The sequence below is a fragment of the Molothrus aeneus genome, chromosome 6 (assembly GCF_037042795.1).
Source record: "Molothrus aeneus isolate 106 chromosome 6, BPBGC_Maene_1.0, whole genome shotgun sequence".
NCBI lineage: Eukaryota > Metazoa > Chordata > Aves > Passeriformes > Icteridae > Molothrus > Molothrus aeneus.
This window is the reverse complement of record NC_089651.1, coordinates 6,849,639-6,867,902: the sequence shown is the minus strand read 5'-3', so window position 1 is coordinate 6,867,902 and position 18,264 is coordinate 6,849,639. Positions and strand designations below refer to the sequence as shown.

General features: G+C 44.4%; 1 protein-coding gene across 1 annotated transcript in view; it reads right to left on the bottom strand.

The window, feature by feature from the left end:
* The window catches only part of LGR4 (leucine rich repeat containing G protein-coupled receptor 4), a 74,689-nt gene extending 56,923 nt beyond the window's left edge, over positions 1-17,766 (bottom strand). The window contains exon 1 of the mRNA XM_066551677.1: positions 17,280-17,766. Coding sequence (XP_066407774.1) covers positions 17,280-17,464 — 185 coding nt within the window. The 5' untranslated portion in view covers positions 17,465-17,766. The remainder of the gene's footprint in view (positions 1-17,279) is intronic.
* Between the last annotated feature and the right edge of the window lie 498 nt (positions 17,767-18,264).

Here is an 18,264-nt window from a genome sequence, read left to right as displayed (position 1 = left end):
TTCCCTGCCAGCATATTCACAGTAGTTTTCAATAAACATCTACACAAGTCACTGGAAGGCAAAAAAAAGATCTGTTTTCTTTAGTACAATTACACAAAAATAACTGTCATCACAACCATCCTTGCGGTAGAAGAGTCCATATTTGCCTGCAGTGAAATCCGTCTGCAGCTGCCCTGTGGAAAAGACAGCCAATAATTGGCTTCTTTCACCTCTGTTAACCATGAACAAAAGTGTCATTCAGCTCGCAAAAGGATAGAAGGCACCAATGGATGGTCAGCTCTCTGAGCCAATGGGCTGGAATAACAATAACCCTGTAGCATTTTCTTTTTCCTTTTGTTTAGTCTTTCAAAGCCCTTAATTAAGTCCCTCACAAAGCACCCCTACAGGCTTCTTTCAATGAGGCATTACACGCCTGTTTTCTTGTATTGAAAGAAGAAAAGTAACAGGGATTTCTGAAACACATTAAGCAGTACACACAATTTCCACGTATTCACAACTGAAATACTGTTACATTTGAGCTTTTAAATATTACCATCAATAACAAGAACTTCAAGCTTACTCTGCTCACTCCCTGCTAATACAGGTAGTCAGAAACCCAGCCTATCTGCAACAGCTCGCTCAAAGCCATCACCAGACAGCAGCTCCCGAAATGAAAGCATGTGGAAAAGGCACGCTGATGAAACATCCCTGGGCGTCCCGAGGCACACAGCTGAGAAAGGACCGAGAACTGCTGACACTGCACATGACACATCTGCGTGCTCTGAAAATACAGCTGTGCTCAAGGCCCAAGTGTAAACCCTGCTATCTAACTGGCCTCTCGTACAATTAAATATCTGCTTGCTTCATTATTTAAAATAATAAAGAATCTGTACTCACTATTTAGGACCAAACTGATGTCATACTGATGGTTGTGTATTAAACAGGACATTTGAAGATTATATCTGCTTTTCAGCAGCACAGGCAGATTGTTTGACAGAAATGCTATAGAAACTTGAAATATTTGAGCTACAAACACGAAACAAAACAGTTTTAAGAAAACACCATTGAAATATCATCCTCACAGATGCAGGCTGGTTGGAGGAGACCAAGTCTCCTTCTCCTAATCCCTTCCCACTCCAAACCAGCCAAAGCAGCAGACTAACGTGGCCACTGTTTTTTGGGAGGCATCCAGTGCACGTGGTGAAGGGCTCAGGGGTGGGTAAGGAGTACCAGGTACAAGCACCACTTGAAGCCATCACTTGCCCAACGATGGTCCAGGCCTTCCAGCTGCTGCTGCCTCACTCCATTATCCTGTAAATGCCCTTGTCCTGTGAATACAAGCAGCTTCCCCCTGTGGGAGACTGGCCCAGCCAGTCCAGCCAAAAGCTACCAGAATCATCACCAGAGGATATTTTTCACATTAAAGAACCACAGGCTGAGGCTCTGGTAATCTCTAAAGCACCTCCTCCCCGAGAGAAAACTGGAATAGCCTTTTTGTGATTGACATGAAGAACAGAAAAAGCCATTTTTATTACAAACACCAATCTGAGTGAATGCAAAAAGTGATGTTTTAAAATCCCCTCTACACCACCTACGGATCAGGCAGGCACTATTTAACAAGCACAAGCACCACTATAAAGAAAACTATAAAGAAATATATTGCTATAAAGAAAACTGTGTCCAGGCAAAACCTGGGATTGTTCAGCTTGGAAAAGAGAAGGCTTTGGGGTGACCTAACTGCAGCCTCCAGTACCTGAAGGGAGCCTAGAACAGCAAGGGATAAAGACTATTCACAAGAGCATGGCGTGGCAGAAGCGTGGTGAATGGGATCAAAGGGAAAGCAGCAGGCTCACATCAGATATCAGGAAGGCATTCATTACTGTGCGAGTGGTGAGACTGAACCAGCTGCCCACAGAAGCTGTGCGTGCCCCGTGCCTGGGACATCCCTTGCTCAGGCCAGGTTGGATGGGAGTCTGACGTGGTCTAGTGGAAGGTGTGCCTGCCCATGGCAGGGGAGTTGGAACTAGGTGATCTTTGGTCCTTTCCAACCCAAACCATTCTATGATTTTATGAAAATCCAACTGGGTACAAATCAACATGGACTTTTCTATTATTTTTAAAATAATAAAAACTCTTTTTGTGTTTTTTTTTTTTTAAATACATCAGAGAGTCAGCTGCTGGTAACTCTGTTCACGTAATCAAAGAAGCAACTTTCCTTTCAGCAATGGTCATCTAATGGTACTCAGTGATTTTGCTTTTCAAAGATAAGATGGTCTACTTGGGTATTATACACCAAAATCTCCTTCTAATCTTACCTTAGACCACTGAAATAAGGCCACAACAAATAATACCTGATGACCACCTGTCCTAAATGGCGTGCCTGTTTCCTCCTCCTACAAGAAAATATGATGTAACTATACAAAAAAAATAAGAGGAAAAACCCACAGCAATGTCTGCATGGCTTGGTTTGAAGGCCTAAGTCCAAGCATATATTTTTGGAAAGCCTATTCACAGGCCTTTATCAGAATGTCTCGTATCCCTGACCTCAGCAGAGTTCAACACTGATAAAGGACTAACTGCACTCAAATTCTGTTACACTATTGACAATTTCTATGATTATTTACCACAGCAGCTCAGGAGGAACTCTTCCCTAGCAGCAAAGAGCAAGAGAAGTAATTTACATTCTAAAACCAAGCATGAAAGCTCATCCTAAGTGCATCCAATGCATCAGCAACAATCAATTTGCATCAAGCTGATAAAAATACTGCTAGAATATCTGGTAAAACTGCAATATAGCGTGAGAATATGCCATTGCAATGTAATGTAGAAAAGCATAACAAGACCCTGTCCACCCAAGGCCCACACTTGGCCTCTCGCTAGCTGCACGGCTCAATGTCTAATCTGCTGTTGTCAAAAAACAAACACCTCCCCCAACCAAACAACAACAAAAACCAACAAAAACCCTCCAACAAACCAAAACAAAAACAACCACCCAAACCAAGCAAACATGGCCATAGACTAAAACACAGAAAGTCTCACTGAGGTAGCAACACGAGGAAGTCCTTCTCTACATTGAGGGTGGCAGAGCACTACAAGAGGCTGCCCAGGGGAGTCACTGGGTCTCCCTCTGGGGACATCCAAACCCCACCTGGACACACACCTGTGCCACCTGCTCCAGGTGACCCTGCCTTGGCCAGGGGGGTTAGCCTGGATCATCTCCAGAGCTCCTTCCAAACATAACAATTCTGTGAAAAGAAATGAAACCAAACAAACGCCCCAAAACCGCTCAGACATCAGAGGCACTCACAAACATGACTGTTGGTTAGGAATTGCACCCCAAACTGGATAGTTGTGCTAACCAAACTTAGCAGGACACTCAGCTCTGGACTTCTGCATTCTGCCCTAACACGAATAAAATTAGTAATATTTACTATTGCTGACACAACAATATAAGCCAATAAAAAACTTAGTGTCTTTACTAATTTTTAAGGAAAATGTATACAAACATATGAAATGGTTCACAGAACCCTCTACCAAAAAGAACAGATAGCCCTCACTTGCAATTATAAAAAAGAGGTCAAAGAAGCTCTCATTGCTAGTTATTTTCTTCAAAAGGTTATCTCTTCAGTTTAACTTTGTTCTTAGCATTTAAATGACTACACTTATTTAAAACCAATCAGATTTTAATCACTAAGCTGTCAAGAAAAAAACAGCTTACTTAATGCAAACAGAACATTTCAAGTATTCACATGAAAAACAAAGACCTACCACACGGACTAGCTGGTCCACACTCCTTGCAACAGAGATTAAGGCTTGTCAACTTTGATCATGTACATAGAATCAATTTTTACACAAACACACCTAATTCATGTGTGAGTGAAAAGAAGCAACCCACAGAAGGCAAAACCTGCATGTATTTCCAGCTTGTTTATAGACAGAAACAGTATGTGCATTTTCCCAGCAATATGCATTTTACAGATGAACTCCAACAAACAAACTTGGCTTATGAACATCTGTCTTCTTGGTTATCTCCACAGGACAAACATGGGCATCTTTTCACATCATCACAGCTATTCCACAGGCAAGGAAGTACACCCCAGCTCTTACCTAACTAAAGACCACTGACCAATGTAAATTCACACAGAAACAACTAAAATCGATACAAGGTAGACAAAACGCATCCTTGCTAAGCTCCCTTAATAACATGATCTGGTTTGTCTTGCTCTTGCTTATTTTGAAGAAGTCTGGTTCCTCCTACCTTGAAAGACTCAATTTTACTGGCTCAGTAAACCAAGGCCAGTAAAACTTGCCACACAGCTTGAAACCTGCTCCTAACACAGACACCTTTAAGCTATTGACACCCTGTTTCCTCATTACCAATTTAATAATTTGCTTCCATTAACACACCCATTTTTTCCAATTTATCACCAGCAAAACTATGAAGATAACATTTAAAAAAATAAACACCCTGAAAGTTCACAGAGTGAAAAGATCTCTATTGAAACTGGCAAACTATTTTTAATGCAACAAATTAAATTATGCTCTGCAAATATTTGTCAGATGACACAATAAATAACAATCTATCTTATATTCACTACCCAATCTAAAAAGTGTAGAGCAGATGCAGTGATTTATTTTAATTTTTAGTTGAGGGACAAGTAATCAGATTAGAGATTTAAGAGACTACCTTAGGGGAAAAGGTGAGGAAATGGGCAAAACGTGATCACTATTTGTGTTTTTCAGCAAACACAAAGAATGAAGAAGGCAATTTTATTTTAAAAGATCCATAGCTTTGTCAAGTTAAAACAGTTTCTTTTTTCCACATACAAAAAGATAGTCAACTTCACAAATATTTACTGCCATTAACAGTAGAGTTAAATGATTATTCCATCTTAATAAGAACACTAAATATTCAAAGGTTCAAGACAAATGGAACCTTTTCCTGCTTTTCATTATATTTACCACAAAATAGTTAGATATAAGGACTATTTATGGTAAACATAGTAGAGTGAAGCAACCATCCCTTACATATCAGACTGTATTTTGTACAGCATATAGATTAATTAATGAAACAGCTTTCAGAAGTAATTCTGTACCACCCAGCTCAAGAAATTCTCTACCTACCACTGAATTAAAACAAAAATGGTTTTGACAAAGAATGTATGCACTTTGTCCCTGCTGGTCTTTACTATCTATATTTTCTTTTCTTTCATCCGTACTTTGTATTAAGAAGTTCATCATGGAAGGCAAACAGGAGGATATAATCCTGAGAAATTTCCACAAGATTAAATATGTATTTCTTTGCTACCACAGGAGCAATCTGTCTGGCAGCATTGCATCACATTCATCTCATAAATACATTTGAATACTATATGGCTAAACAGCTGCCAGTAGAAAGCAATGGCTGAATGAATGGATGTTATTAGGTAACTTGAATGTCTTTGTACCTGCAAGTAGAGTATTGAAGGGCAGAGTGAACTGGTGCTTTCCTGATGAACTCACAGGGCCTATAGCTCAGGGAGAAATGTTTAGAGCTCGCTTATTCAGTACATCTAGTTGTTTACTTTCTGCACATGAAGCTTAACATGCTATTTAAAAGGTATAATTTATGTTTCCAAGACAGCTCCAGGCACTGCCTTGTTTGGAGTTGCTTACCAAGCAACTATCTTTCTCCAAACAAACTTATGTGCAGAAGGGTAAAGGGCAGTAAAGGTATTATTGGAAGGAAATCTCTCCCTAGGCCAGAAAAGAATAACTAAACTTGTGTATGTTAAATCCCGTGGGGAACTGGACACTGAAATAGTTGAGTGTAAGTGATAGTAAGACAATCTATCTACAATCTTCTTGAAAAGAAATTAAGGCAGGGATAATATAAAGTGGGATTGTGTAGGCAACACAAAGGCAACATTCCCAAACTTCATTCACAGTTCTTTGCATAAACGTTCACATTTTCCCTTACACACACACACACTCCCCACAGCAGAAAAAACCTACAGTAACCCATTAATTAAATGAGTGTGCTGAAACCTAAAGCAGTTAAACTGCATTCTGCAATCCTGGATTCAACACAGTTTACTTATTGCTCATTAATCTCTCCACAGATGTTATCTCTGTAACAGCAAAAAAAAACTTAAAATATGACCAAGATTTTCAATGTTTCAGATGCCGCTTGTGCTTCATTCACCACCTTGTCTAAACGCATGCACCATATGGCAATAAGTGTGCTGAGTTTCCAGCCCAGTCCTTCCCCAAAAGCCTTGGGCTACTCTGTGAAAAATGAATGAAAGCTATTTGCAGTGAAAAGCTGCTAAAGAAGAGCTGCAATAGAATCTGCTCCTTCCAAGGAGTTGCACAGCTGGTGAAAGAGCCTTCCCAAGGCATCTGCAGTACACTGCTGCTGCTGAGAGGATGGCAGCACAAAAACAGGGCCTGTTTGTGCTTTCACCTGCACATGCAGTGAGGCTCTGCTGAGGCTTCTTGGGTGATCTGCACATATTCTCTGAAATTATACCATGGGTTAACTGCTTTTAAAATACAAGGCAAATAGGGAGCAATATCCTGTATTTCGAGCACCCTGTACACTTCAGAGACACATAAACCAAAGGGTGACTATTTCACAGAGACAGGTTAAGAAGCAATCCCATTTAAGGCTACACTTGTATGTTTGAGCTCCCAAAGGAGTTAAATGACATCTATAACATGGACAGATCTTAAGGCTTTCCCAACAGTTCTGCAAATATGAACTGTTAAGATATCTGCTGTCAGCCTCAAAAGAAGCATCTGCTAGCACTGCTCTGCTGCAGGAACCTGCCTCCTTTACCAAACTTTAAAATTTTGCAAGTCACTCACTCCAAACTCTTTTAGGAAAGCCCTCAGATTAGGTTGCTAAACCAGATATCCACGGGCTCCTGCAGATTTCCACTGATGTACAGTAGAGCTAAACAGAACTCACCACTACCACACATGAGGAGCATTCTAGTTCAACACAAACATGAGCAGGGCTCAAATCCCAAGGGAGGGTGCTACTACTCAATGGCTTTTCTTTAAATTAGAGATGCAAAAAACTTGTAAGGCTGGAAATGGTCATGTGCAAAACTACCTCTACACTTTGCCTGTTGATTCACACTGAGATTCATAAGTTCTCTTAAGGAACTACTTTTCCATTTGATAGTTCAAGGAAGGCACCAACAAGTAAAACTTATTCAGTACACGGGATGACAGACACTATGTAATTCTTGTTCTGTTTCTCAGTAACAGCACAATGCAACTAATGCATGCTCTTTGGAAAGAAGTGGATTTTTTTGAAAGAGGTACATATATCATAAACACTGTAGAATCCTCAGTTGCTCCAGTACCTCTAAAATGTATCTCTTGATGGGCACTTGCAGGCCAGAGACGAAACACTCCCACTGAATGCCTATTCCCACTAAAGATGCCAAAGGACAAACTGGTGGGAAAGTCAATTTGCACAGTGAAGTGGCCAGCAGTATCAATCCTGACCTTTTCATAAAAAAATAAATCAGACTGGGCACCAAATTCACTGAGGCAAGTTCAATGACAAATGGTACGAGGGACAAATTTTTTCATGTTTACATTATTATTCTGCTATTCTCTGTTCTTGATGGCACTGAACCAACCCAGACCAGGTGATGCACTTTGCCTGAAGGACATAGAGAATATATCTGGTGAGGCAAACACCAAGGGTATTTGAATATTTATCTGATGTTTGTTACAGAATTTCTCCCATTCATGCTTTTAGACAAAAAAAACCCCCAACTTATTTTGTGTAAGTGAAGATACAATCACAGTGCAAGCAGTCCTACTCTTAAATGGGATTTCAGGTATATTATTGTTTTCATGCTAGCCTCTTTTGAATACACAGACTTGTTTTACTGGCGTGGTTACTCAGGAGAGTTGAAGAGTTTTAAGGAGGAAGAACCGGTCTTGCTGCAATGCTGCAAAGTATTCTGCTGAAGAAGTAAACAACTGCCACTTATTATACCAAAAACAAATCCTTGCTTAATCCTCTTGAACATTCGAGATATTGTTAATTTTTGGTCTGAAAACTAGAGACCTGCCTTTGCACTAAGCAGGTTACAGAAAAAGAACATGTAAACAAACTAGTTGAAATTTCTGAGAAAAATGTCAAGCAAGAGCGAGTAAATGCTAAATAAATGACTGACCTGATATTGAAGAGATATAATGCCTCCAGTAAACACTTCGCAATAGTAACACAGAACCAGATTTGCCCTTGCAAAAGACATGGATTTTCTACACCCACCAAGACTCACACTAGGTTCTGTAAAATATTAACAGTTTGGTCAATATTAGCCCATCTACTTCCATTATGGTTTTTTTAAACCCAAATGTTAAAGCCAAGAGCAGTAAAAAATTTCCAAAAGGCAGAAGCCTGTGCAGGCCCAAATCGTTCTCAGAGTAGGACTCTTTACAATGAACCATTTCCCTTCTCTCTGCCCAGCTAATTCCAGGAAGGCCACCAAGACCCCAAGAGGACACCCAGCACAGTGAACATCTCATGTCTCAAGAGAGCAGCTACTCGAGTGAAACTGTAAATAAAGGAGGTGAACAAGATATACGTAGATTGCTGCTGACAATGGCTTTGCAAAATTCCCTTAAAGAACGTGTAACTCAAGCAACCACCTTCCAAACGGTGCAGGGCTCCTGGCAGTAGGTTAAAGGACTCCTAATTTGCAGGAGTAGCTCACAGAACTGCTGAGTGCACTACTACAGGCACGTCCTGGGAAAGGTTTCCCCTAGTTTAAAACAAAAAAAAAAATCAACATATTTCTAGGGCTTCCAACCATGGCACCTGAAAAAGATGGCAACCTCTTCACAGCTTCTACACGCAGGAGTGGAGTGGAGTGAAAGTCAGATGCACCAGTTCTGCCACATGGAGAGCACCATGCGTGTTTCCAGACACAGTGTCCCACTGCACCAGAGAGGGCCTGCACTCCACAGTCACAGGTTTCAGTCTCTTCACTTTTCCAGATGAGCAAACTACATCCACTACTAATCTGGATCAGCATTTAGAAAACAGCAAGGAAACTTCTCCAGTAAGAGATATTTTTAAAATAACATGAGACTAAGTTTAATAAAGGACAGCCAGGATATCCCACCTATCAAACTCTAATAACAAAGAAAGGACTGAGCCTATGCACCCCCGACTCCTTCTGACTGGCAAGGGGCAGCCAGCTTCCCCAAGCTTCCTTTCCTGACCTGCACCATCTCCCCCTCCAGCAACAGGAGCTAACTGTCCTGCTTTCCTGCCACAACCCTAAAGCCCTGAGTGCAGGAAAAACAAATTTTCCCTTTACAGGCTAACACACTGCCACGTCCTGCTTGGACAGCAGGGAACAGGATTTGCATTTTGTGCTCTGAAAGAGGAAGCCATGGGCACAGGAGACACCAAGCCCAGGTACATCCCAGCAGGACCCACATCTGCACTCATGTCTTCTGCATCTGCTGAACACCAAACACAACCCCCCCAGTGCCCAAACGGTTCAGAAAGAAGCACTGCACAGTATCACACCCAAAAGAATGAAACACAGCCACAGTGAGCTGTGCTGCATGGTCCCTGCAATACACTGCATTAGTGCAATGCCAACCCAGCACTGTTCCACATCTGGGCTTCCTGTGCCACCACTGAGCAGTGCCAGGCAAAGCACAAGAGCTTCAGCAAGGGCTGAAGTGCTCGCAGCAAACCTCACCCCTGGGCCCCCTGGCTGTCCAGCCCCACAGAGGGCTCTCCAGGATGGGGTGAAGCAGTCCGTCTGTCCCATGTCAGGGACATGGCTATGGAAGCACAGCCATGCTGCTCTCCCCACTGGGCACTGGGGCAGCCTGTCAATCTGTAACCCTGCACGTGCCAACAAGGGAACAGCAAAACCCCCCAGTTAAACACGTTCGGAGAGCAACCCTACCAAATGTACAATCTGCAGCATTATGAAGCTAAATTAAACAGGTTTAGGCCTTCCCTGTGTACCTCTGAAATTGCACATTCATTTATGATTCACTACTAATCCTGTAGCCGTTTAAAAGTCCAGACACATCTGATTAAAAGTTTTAGGTGAAAAAAGTCCTTGCAAGACCTAGCATTTTACCACAACTGGTTGGAGAGAGAAAAGGAGGAGGCACATCACTTTAAAAGAAAAAAAAAAACAAAAAGCCTTCATATTTTACTAAGAAAATGTTTAAGTGATATTCTTATCTCCCAAAATCAACCATATCCCTGACAGGGATATGTCAGACCACAGTCCACCAGGGAATACCAACATCACCTGGTCAAAAATAGCTATCTGTATTTTTAAAAACATGTTACCATATTGGCTGACATTATGCATAATGCCATAAGTTGGCTATTACCCATTCAAATTCAACAGCAGTTTTCAGACACCAACTTTAAACTGTTATTTTTGAGATCACTACAAGTCCTCTCTGTGGTTTTGTAAGAGATTTATATCATCATTGTGCCTTGAAATTTTCAGTGAAGCTGAAATACAGATTTCCCTTACTCTTTCAGCAACAGGAGTATGTTTCTGGGAAGTGGAAAGTGCTGACCTTGTCACAATCCTCTAACAGTTAAATCATTCAAGAGTAAAGTAAAATGGATCCTGCTATGTCAAGTATGTATTTTAAAACAAACGACACACGATTTGAAAATACTGGAAACTTTCAGCTCCAGTGAAACTCACTGACAGGAACTTAGAACTTTAAAAAGAAAAAAAGGCAAAAAGGTCAAATGTTTTGCAGGTACATCACAGGCCATTTTTTCATTGTTTAATTATACTTCCCAAGTACCCTTATATCTACTGCTGCATGTTTTTCCAATTTGGACATGGCAGCTTTATTTGGAACAAAAGTGAATGAATCCGGGCGCAATTCTGAAGAAAAGCTCACAGACATATTTAGAGTGAGGACAGTATTTACACAGTAACACCAAGATCTTCCTGTTCTCTGTGTGAGCTCCTGTGACAACCATCCCTGCACACAATTCCCCGCCAACACCACCAGCTGACCACCTCTCAGCAAAGGAAATACCAATAGCCACCCTCCACTTCTTCAGCAGGGCAAGCTAGGGGTGGCAGGGCACTGAGAACCAACACCACATGACTGCAAAGCTCTTGTCAGACCAAAGCTTGAGAACATCTTATCCCAAACTGCAACAGTACCTGAAAGGCAGACATGAAAATCTACAGAAGAGTATTTTTCCAGTGCAAAATCCTCGGTCACTGGTGAAGCAGATGGTGAACCCACCAGGTAGAGAGGATGGCCAGGGCCTCTAATCCATCACACACTATTGAGATCTCTGTAAACAAAGGGCTTGTAGCATTTAAAACTCTGCTGCTTCAATTTACAAGTTTCTTCAAATAGGAATGGCTGCTTCTGCTCTTTCTACCTTAGTCTCCTATTTCTAGGATCATACAAATCTCTCTGATTCTTCCTCAAGCTATTTTTGACATTCTGCTTCTTCCATAGAGAGACCCAAAACCACAGTTTGGCAGCACAGAGCTGCTGCCTGAAGCACACTCACCCTGAGCAGAGTAACTGCAGCCCTGCTGAAACGAACCAGTCCCATCCACCTCGCTCCCCTGCACGTTTGTAAAACAAGGGGCAGGCAAACCCGGGCTGCTGGCAGTCACCACACAAAATAAACAGAACCCCAGGTCCTACCCATTCCCAACCAGAGGCTCATCTTTAGGAACAAGGTTTTGGGAAAGGCCCAGGGGTGGCTGAGAGGAAGATCTCTGACATCCAGAGTTATTCCCAGAGCCCTGCAGCCACCATGCTCTCTAAAATGTGATATGGGTGCTCAGCCCTTCGGAAATCTAGGCCAGTAATTTTCTCTGGGTAAATAAGAGCTTGTGTTCTGCAAAAATTGCTGGCTTAGATGTAGAGTACAAAACAAACAAAGATCCTTGCAGAGGAGGTTTTTTTAGTTTTGTTTTGTTTTTTAGTCCTTATATTACAGCTTCCATATTTTCCCTCTCAAGGAGATAGTTACTAGCAAATTTCTCTCAAGAACTGAAATGGTAATTATTTACCTCCTTACTAGCATAAGCTCGATTCTATGCTGCAGACTTATCTTAGTATTTATTCCCCAAAATCACACTTACAAGCCTCTGCCAGCACACATCAAACAAGGAATTACATATGATACAAATCAGCTCCATGTACGAAATAAATGCCAAATACCTGAGAATTACCTGCTATGGCAAAATGTTGGGTTTTTTTCTGGGGGGGGATAAATGGTGAAGAGGAAAACACCAAATTTGATACCAACAAAAACATTAAAAAGGCAAAAATATTTAACACTGAAACACCAACACCTTCATTTTGTGTACACTACCTAAAAGCATCTACTTTTTTACAAGACTGACAGATAAATTGGCCAGCTTAAAATGAAGATAAAGACTCCAATCCTTGGGTGATACATGCTGGAAAGACTGTTGCTGGAATCACTGAATGTTCACCAAACTGAAATACTCCTCCTGTCTGTGGGATTTCACGAGCCTGTACAAATGTAACAGTATTTCTGCTGACTTACAGGATTATCCAAATTGAAATGACATGACCATGTCTTTCTAAAAGAAGTATGGAATTACTGCTTGCCATCACATCACCAGTAGGTAGCACAAGCAAATGAAAAACTAAATGGTTTACCTGCAAAACCTTCAAACCTGTAATTAGATAAGGCTTTTCTACCTCAGAAGAATTGCAACCATGCTACATTTTCCAGACTCAAGGTCACATCTGGACATCTTCACTTTTCACCATAACAACTCTACCAGACAGCATTAACAAAACTCAGCCAGGTCCTTCTATACTTAAGACATCTGACCAGAGCAGCACACTAAATATCTCTATCTTTGCACCAGATGTATCAGGAGAAGACACCTCACACCTCCCTACTACATTTTATCATCATCCTACAAAAAAATAACAGTGACAGATAAAAATACAAAAAAATGGGTAAGCTTTGCTCACCCCAAACAGAACCACATCATTTTGCCATTTATACACAGAGCAAGGGATCTCACTCAATGGTGAGAGCATGGAGGTACCTCCAGATAGAATGTATTCCAAAACAGAGATCCACAGCTCTCTGTGATTGCTGAAGCAACCTCTAGTGAAGAACAAGTGAAAAAAGGATCTCAACTGCCACATCTCAACCTCATAAAGCTAGTGCACAAAAGCACACAGAAATACAGCACTATCAGGTTAAATGAGCAATAAAACCCAAAAGATCAATATGACAATTTCATCCTGAAGGTTTATCCCCTAGTCTAGGGCAGCCAGAGCTCCCAAGCCCCCCACCTTTCACACTCAAAGAAAGCAAAATTAAAGCTAGGGACACTACCCTTCCTTCTTTGTGCAAAAATGCACACAAGAAGCACTAGAATGAAAACTATCTGTATTGTTTTCTTATTTGAATTGCCTAAAACATAATAGCAGGCACTGACAAGGGGCTGTATTCCTCATGGTTGTCAGGCAAGACCTAAGTCAGCCAGGCTCATAGAAAATCTCTCCAAAAGTAATTATCTAGAATTCCTTGCTCTAATCTCCTGCACAAGAGTCATACAAGTATTAAACCTTGCTAACTGGAATTTGAGTTCTCAAACTGACATCCATGAGAAGCACAAGCACATGTGCATGCCTTACCACAATTTCCTCTCAACTAGCATCAAGTTTTCTGGAACATGGCATGTGAAACATCATAGCAAAAAATCAGGAGCATAAAGCATTAAAAAAAACCAAACAAAACCCATTTTCATATGCTTTATATGGTGCACAGGCACCACTTACTCATATCAGAAGGATGGTGGAGCCATGACCAACAAAGGATCTGCTCCTTATTCCTCTTCAGAGCAACCTTTTATAACCTTCACCTTGAATGCCCTGCCCCTGTGTGCCCTCTGCTCCCCTGGGCACTCCATGGCTCCTCACCTTCAATAGCATTCACCTGTCCTGCACAGCTGGAGACAATCAGGGATCCTGCACAGCCCCACTCCTAATCACCACTCACCCTGTGCCCACAACGTGCACAGACTACAGTTATTTTGCAACCAAGCAAACTGAACCTTCATAAACAGAAGAACTGGCAGATGGCAATGAAGAGTTACATAAACACCTACCTAAATTATACAAATGGTTGCCTACAGTAAAAGTATCAAGCATTTATCCTTGCTCATGTCATCCCAACTCCCTGTGAGCTTGTCCCCATCAATCCCATCCCCTCACAAAGGTCTGACCTGGTGCTGTCATCTGTCTTTCCTGAGCACTTGTACATCTCCCAGTAATCTCTTCACTGAGTTGACTGCAGCTGGGACAGCTTTATTCAAATTCCACCACCCAAAGTTCACCAATGACTCAAAAGCAGTGAGCAGATATTCCATGTTTTCAAGCTGCTCAGTCTGAGAGAATTACCCTCAAGAGATCCCACCATTCTCTGGTAATCACAAAACCCCCCACTATCACACCAGCCCCTCTCTCCCTGCTTTCAAACCACCACAGTAAGCAAGAGGCAGCAGGGGATCAATCAAGAGCTGAATAAACAGAAGTAAGGAATGGGAAGGGTATTCTGTAAGGATATGCCTTTAAGGCTCTACAGAAACCCCTGTCTGACCATTCATGGCAGCACCTGGGAAGTTAGGCTAAATGATTAGACTTAACACAAAGAAATTAGGACTTCAGGAAAACAGAACCAGTAAAAAGTAAACACCAGGTTCCTTCCATAATTCTAAACTGCCTTGGAACTCATTCACTGCCAACTTCAGTCATGAGCAGCTTTCTTCTCTCATGGCCAAAGCAAAAATCTGGGCATACCTTTGCTTTAGTATCACAGAACATCACCTGTAACATTCTTTCAGCCGCCTCTGTGCTACAGGCTCTCTGCTGCCATGGCTGTAATCAAAAACTAGCCCAGCAGCAATGCTGAGGGGCTCTCCTGACATCATGAAGGTGCCTGACATAGAGAACAGAAAAGTTTTCTTCTCTTCACATAGCTAAGGTGCTTTGCCATGAGACAAACATGTCACGTAGGAGTGTGATTTTATTTTTGTGTCTTCTTCTTCCACACTAACCAACCAAACATCTCTGGCAAAACTACACATTGTCCAGTCCAAGCAGGTCAGAAGTGAGTTTCTATTGCCTCCAAAACTGTCTTCTACATACCCTAAACTTCTAGTGCCCTGACTTCAAGAGAGACTGGTTAAGCTCAGAAGCACCAAGAAGCCACCAATTATTTTCCTTCTGTAAATAAGGAAGCAGGAACTGAATGCAAAGAGGGATCAAGAGTATCCTCCACTGCCACAGCACCAGATTATTCTCAAGTTCAAGAAAGATTCTTCTCAAGTTTTAAGAGCATAAAATCAAAAGCTACAAAAATTCATTCCAAAGCACATTTCAGCGTGTGCAGCCCTCCTCTCACTTTAGCCCTAAGTGTCACATTGCCTGTGTGAAATTTACCTGCACAGTAAGGAGGAACTTCGAGCTGGTTGTATGAAACTTACCTGCACAGTAAGGAGGAACTTAGAGCTGGTTGTATGAAATTTACCTGCACAGTAAGAAGGAACTTACAAAATGAAACTCTTCGGCAGTTTTCTCTCTAACGAGTGTTGGCTATGGCGACTTGTGCCCATTAGACAACTTATGTCATGTTGCAGACACTCAGGGATGTACCAGTCTATTTTATAAGACAGCCAGACAATGTAGGAACCATAAAATCTTATGCTTAAATGCAGCTTTTACCAGAGAGACTTCAAGCACCTTATTAATTTGGGTAACTTCCCTGTTTTCTCTGTGAAGAGAAGACTGTTTAGCAGTAATTCCAAGGGTTCATGACGGCAGCGTCTAACTCCCTACCCCAAACACTCAGAAACCACCATTTCTTCCACAGGAAAAATAGCACAAATCGAGCTCCCACTTAACACCTTATAAGCACAAAAAAAGGAACAAAATATTTAAGCACAGATAACAACTGAGACCAGATACAACTTCTACCATTCATCAACTAGTACACAAGAAAAAAGGCCCAGTAATCTTTCTCCACCCAGCCTGAACAAGTAAAAGAAACAATCCAAATATGTAGGAGAAATTGGAAACCTCCTCAGTAAACTAAACACCCAGTAACTATGAATCAGACTCCCTCTGCATATTAAGCGTGGGCAAACAAAGACAAAGAAAAGAATGCAATTTTCCAAGGCATACACCTCTGCTGTGTTCTGACAAAACAGCGATTCAGTACCGATGTGAAACGTCGCACTATCGTTTGCCGTAGTGTGCTGGATGACACGCTGTAAACACGGCAAAGCTTTAGTAATACCAGACTTGACCACTGGCCCATACCAGACCTTGCTCCACCCTGTGAAATCTGCGCTGAGAAGTGGGGCAAGACTGACAGGTTTTATTGTGAAACTTAACAGGTTTGTGGATTAGCAAAGCTACCGTATTGAAAGCTGCAAATCCCTCCCCGGTCATGTCTCTACAGAACCGTGCTCATTCCTCAATTAAAATTCTATTATTAAAGTTACCAAAACGCCACGCAAGACCTACCAGTTTCTGCCTGCTTTACAACATTACCATAGAATAGGGGATAAAATGGTGGGTTTTTTGGAAGAGTTCATGTTTTTCTTCATTCACGAGCAAAACTCGACAAACCCCCGATGTTTGGCTATGCTGGCTTTTTCCAAGGTTCCCCTGTGCTTTACCATCGTGAAGATTTTGTAAAAGCGAAGGCACCGTATTTAACCAGATTTACGCGTTCTTCGGGCTGAAAACGCCTTTAACTTCTGGGAGCAATATGACCAGCAATGGCAACCGGTTTCTAGAGAGGAACGAGGAGAAAGGCGACCCGGGGCGCGGACGCACGCTGAGGCGCACACACACACCCGAGCGAGGGCAGCAGCTCCCCCCCGCCTCAGGACGGCACCGGCATCGACTCGGGCCCCACCGAACCCCCGAGCCTCGCCTTTCACCGCCGCAGGCTCCGAGCGCCTTCCTCCCAGCCTTTACACCGCTCCCTTCGGGCTCGGCCGGCTCCCCTCGGCCGCCCGGAGCCGCCCCAGGCCCTGCCGAGCTCACCTGCCCCGGCAGCGCCGGGCCCTGCCCGGAGGCCGCACCGCGGCTCGGCCGGGGAGCGCGGCGGCGCCGGAGCCGGCCGCGTTATTAGACCCGCACCGCAGCAACCCCCGCACACCCGCAATTACCGGGGGTACCGCCGCCGGTGGTGCCTCCCCCCGCCCGGCTACCTGCCCGCCCGGCTCGGCCCGGCCCCGACTCACAGTGCGTGCGTGAAGGCGCTGAGTCCCGCAGGCACGGCCGCAAGCCCCCGCCCGGAGCAGTCCACGCCGCGGTCGCCGTCGCAGCTGCACGGGGCCGGGCAGGGCGGGGGGGACGCTCCGCCGCTGTGTCCGGCCCAGCTCCCCAGGCCCCAGGCGACGAGGCCAAGCAGAGCGAGGCACCGCATCGCCGACCCCGCCGGCCGCCCAGCCCCCCCGGCCCGGCTCGGCCTGCGGCTCTGCGCTGGCGCCCTCCGCCTACCGAGCCCGGCCGGCCGCCGGGAAAACGTATAAAAAACCACCAAAAACAACAACGACAAAAAAAAAATTCAAAATAAAGGGGCTCCTCCGTCCGGCGCGGCTCCGGGGCTGCCTCAGCGGGAAGTCAGCCCTCCGCCGCCCGCCTGCCCCGTGCACAGCCCACAACGCTGCTCGCCACCGCTCATCTCAGCCGCGCAGGCAGCGCTCGGGGGAGGCCGTGCCGGTGGCGGTGCCGGCCCGGCCCCGGTGGATCCGCTGGCGCTCCCGCCCCTCCCGCAGCTCGGTCCTGCGGCCGCGGCGGCTCCGCGCCCAGGGCAGAGGTGCGTATGCTAATGAGACGGCCGCACCCGCGCTCCCATTGGAGCAGAGCCGGCGCGGGGTGGGCAATATGCAAAACACAGCCGGGCCGCAACCAACGGGCGCGAGGGGCGGGGCCGGCGCGGGCAGCCCCGCCCTCCTCCCCGGCGGCCACCGCCCCCCGGGGCCGCTCCCTCACGGCGCCGGGACCCCCGGGACCCCCGGGCCCAGGAAACCCGAGCGAGCGGGGCAGAGCCGCGGCAGGGCCGGCCTGCGAACCAGGGCAGCACCGGGCCCCGGCACCTCAGGACACCATTTCCAGCCCTTGTGGGGCGCCTGGGCCCGCGTTCCCCCGCAGCCGGCAGGCACCGACCCCGGCCGGGCCCAGACAATGCACGGCAGGAGATAAAGCCGCCCCGCTCAGGGCCCG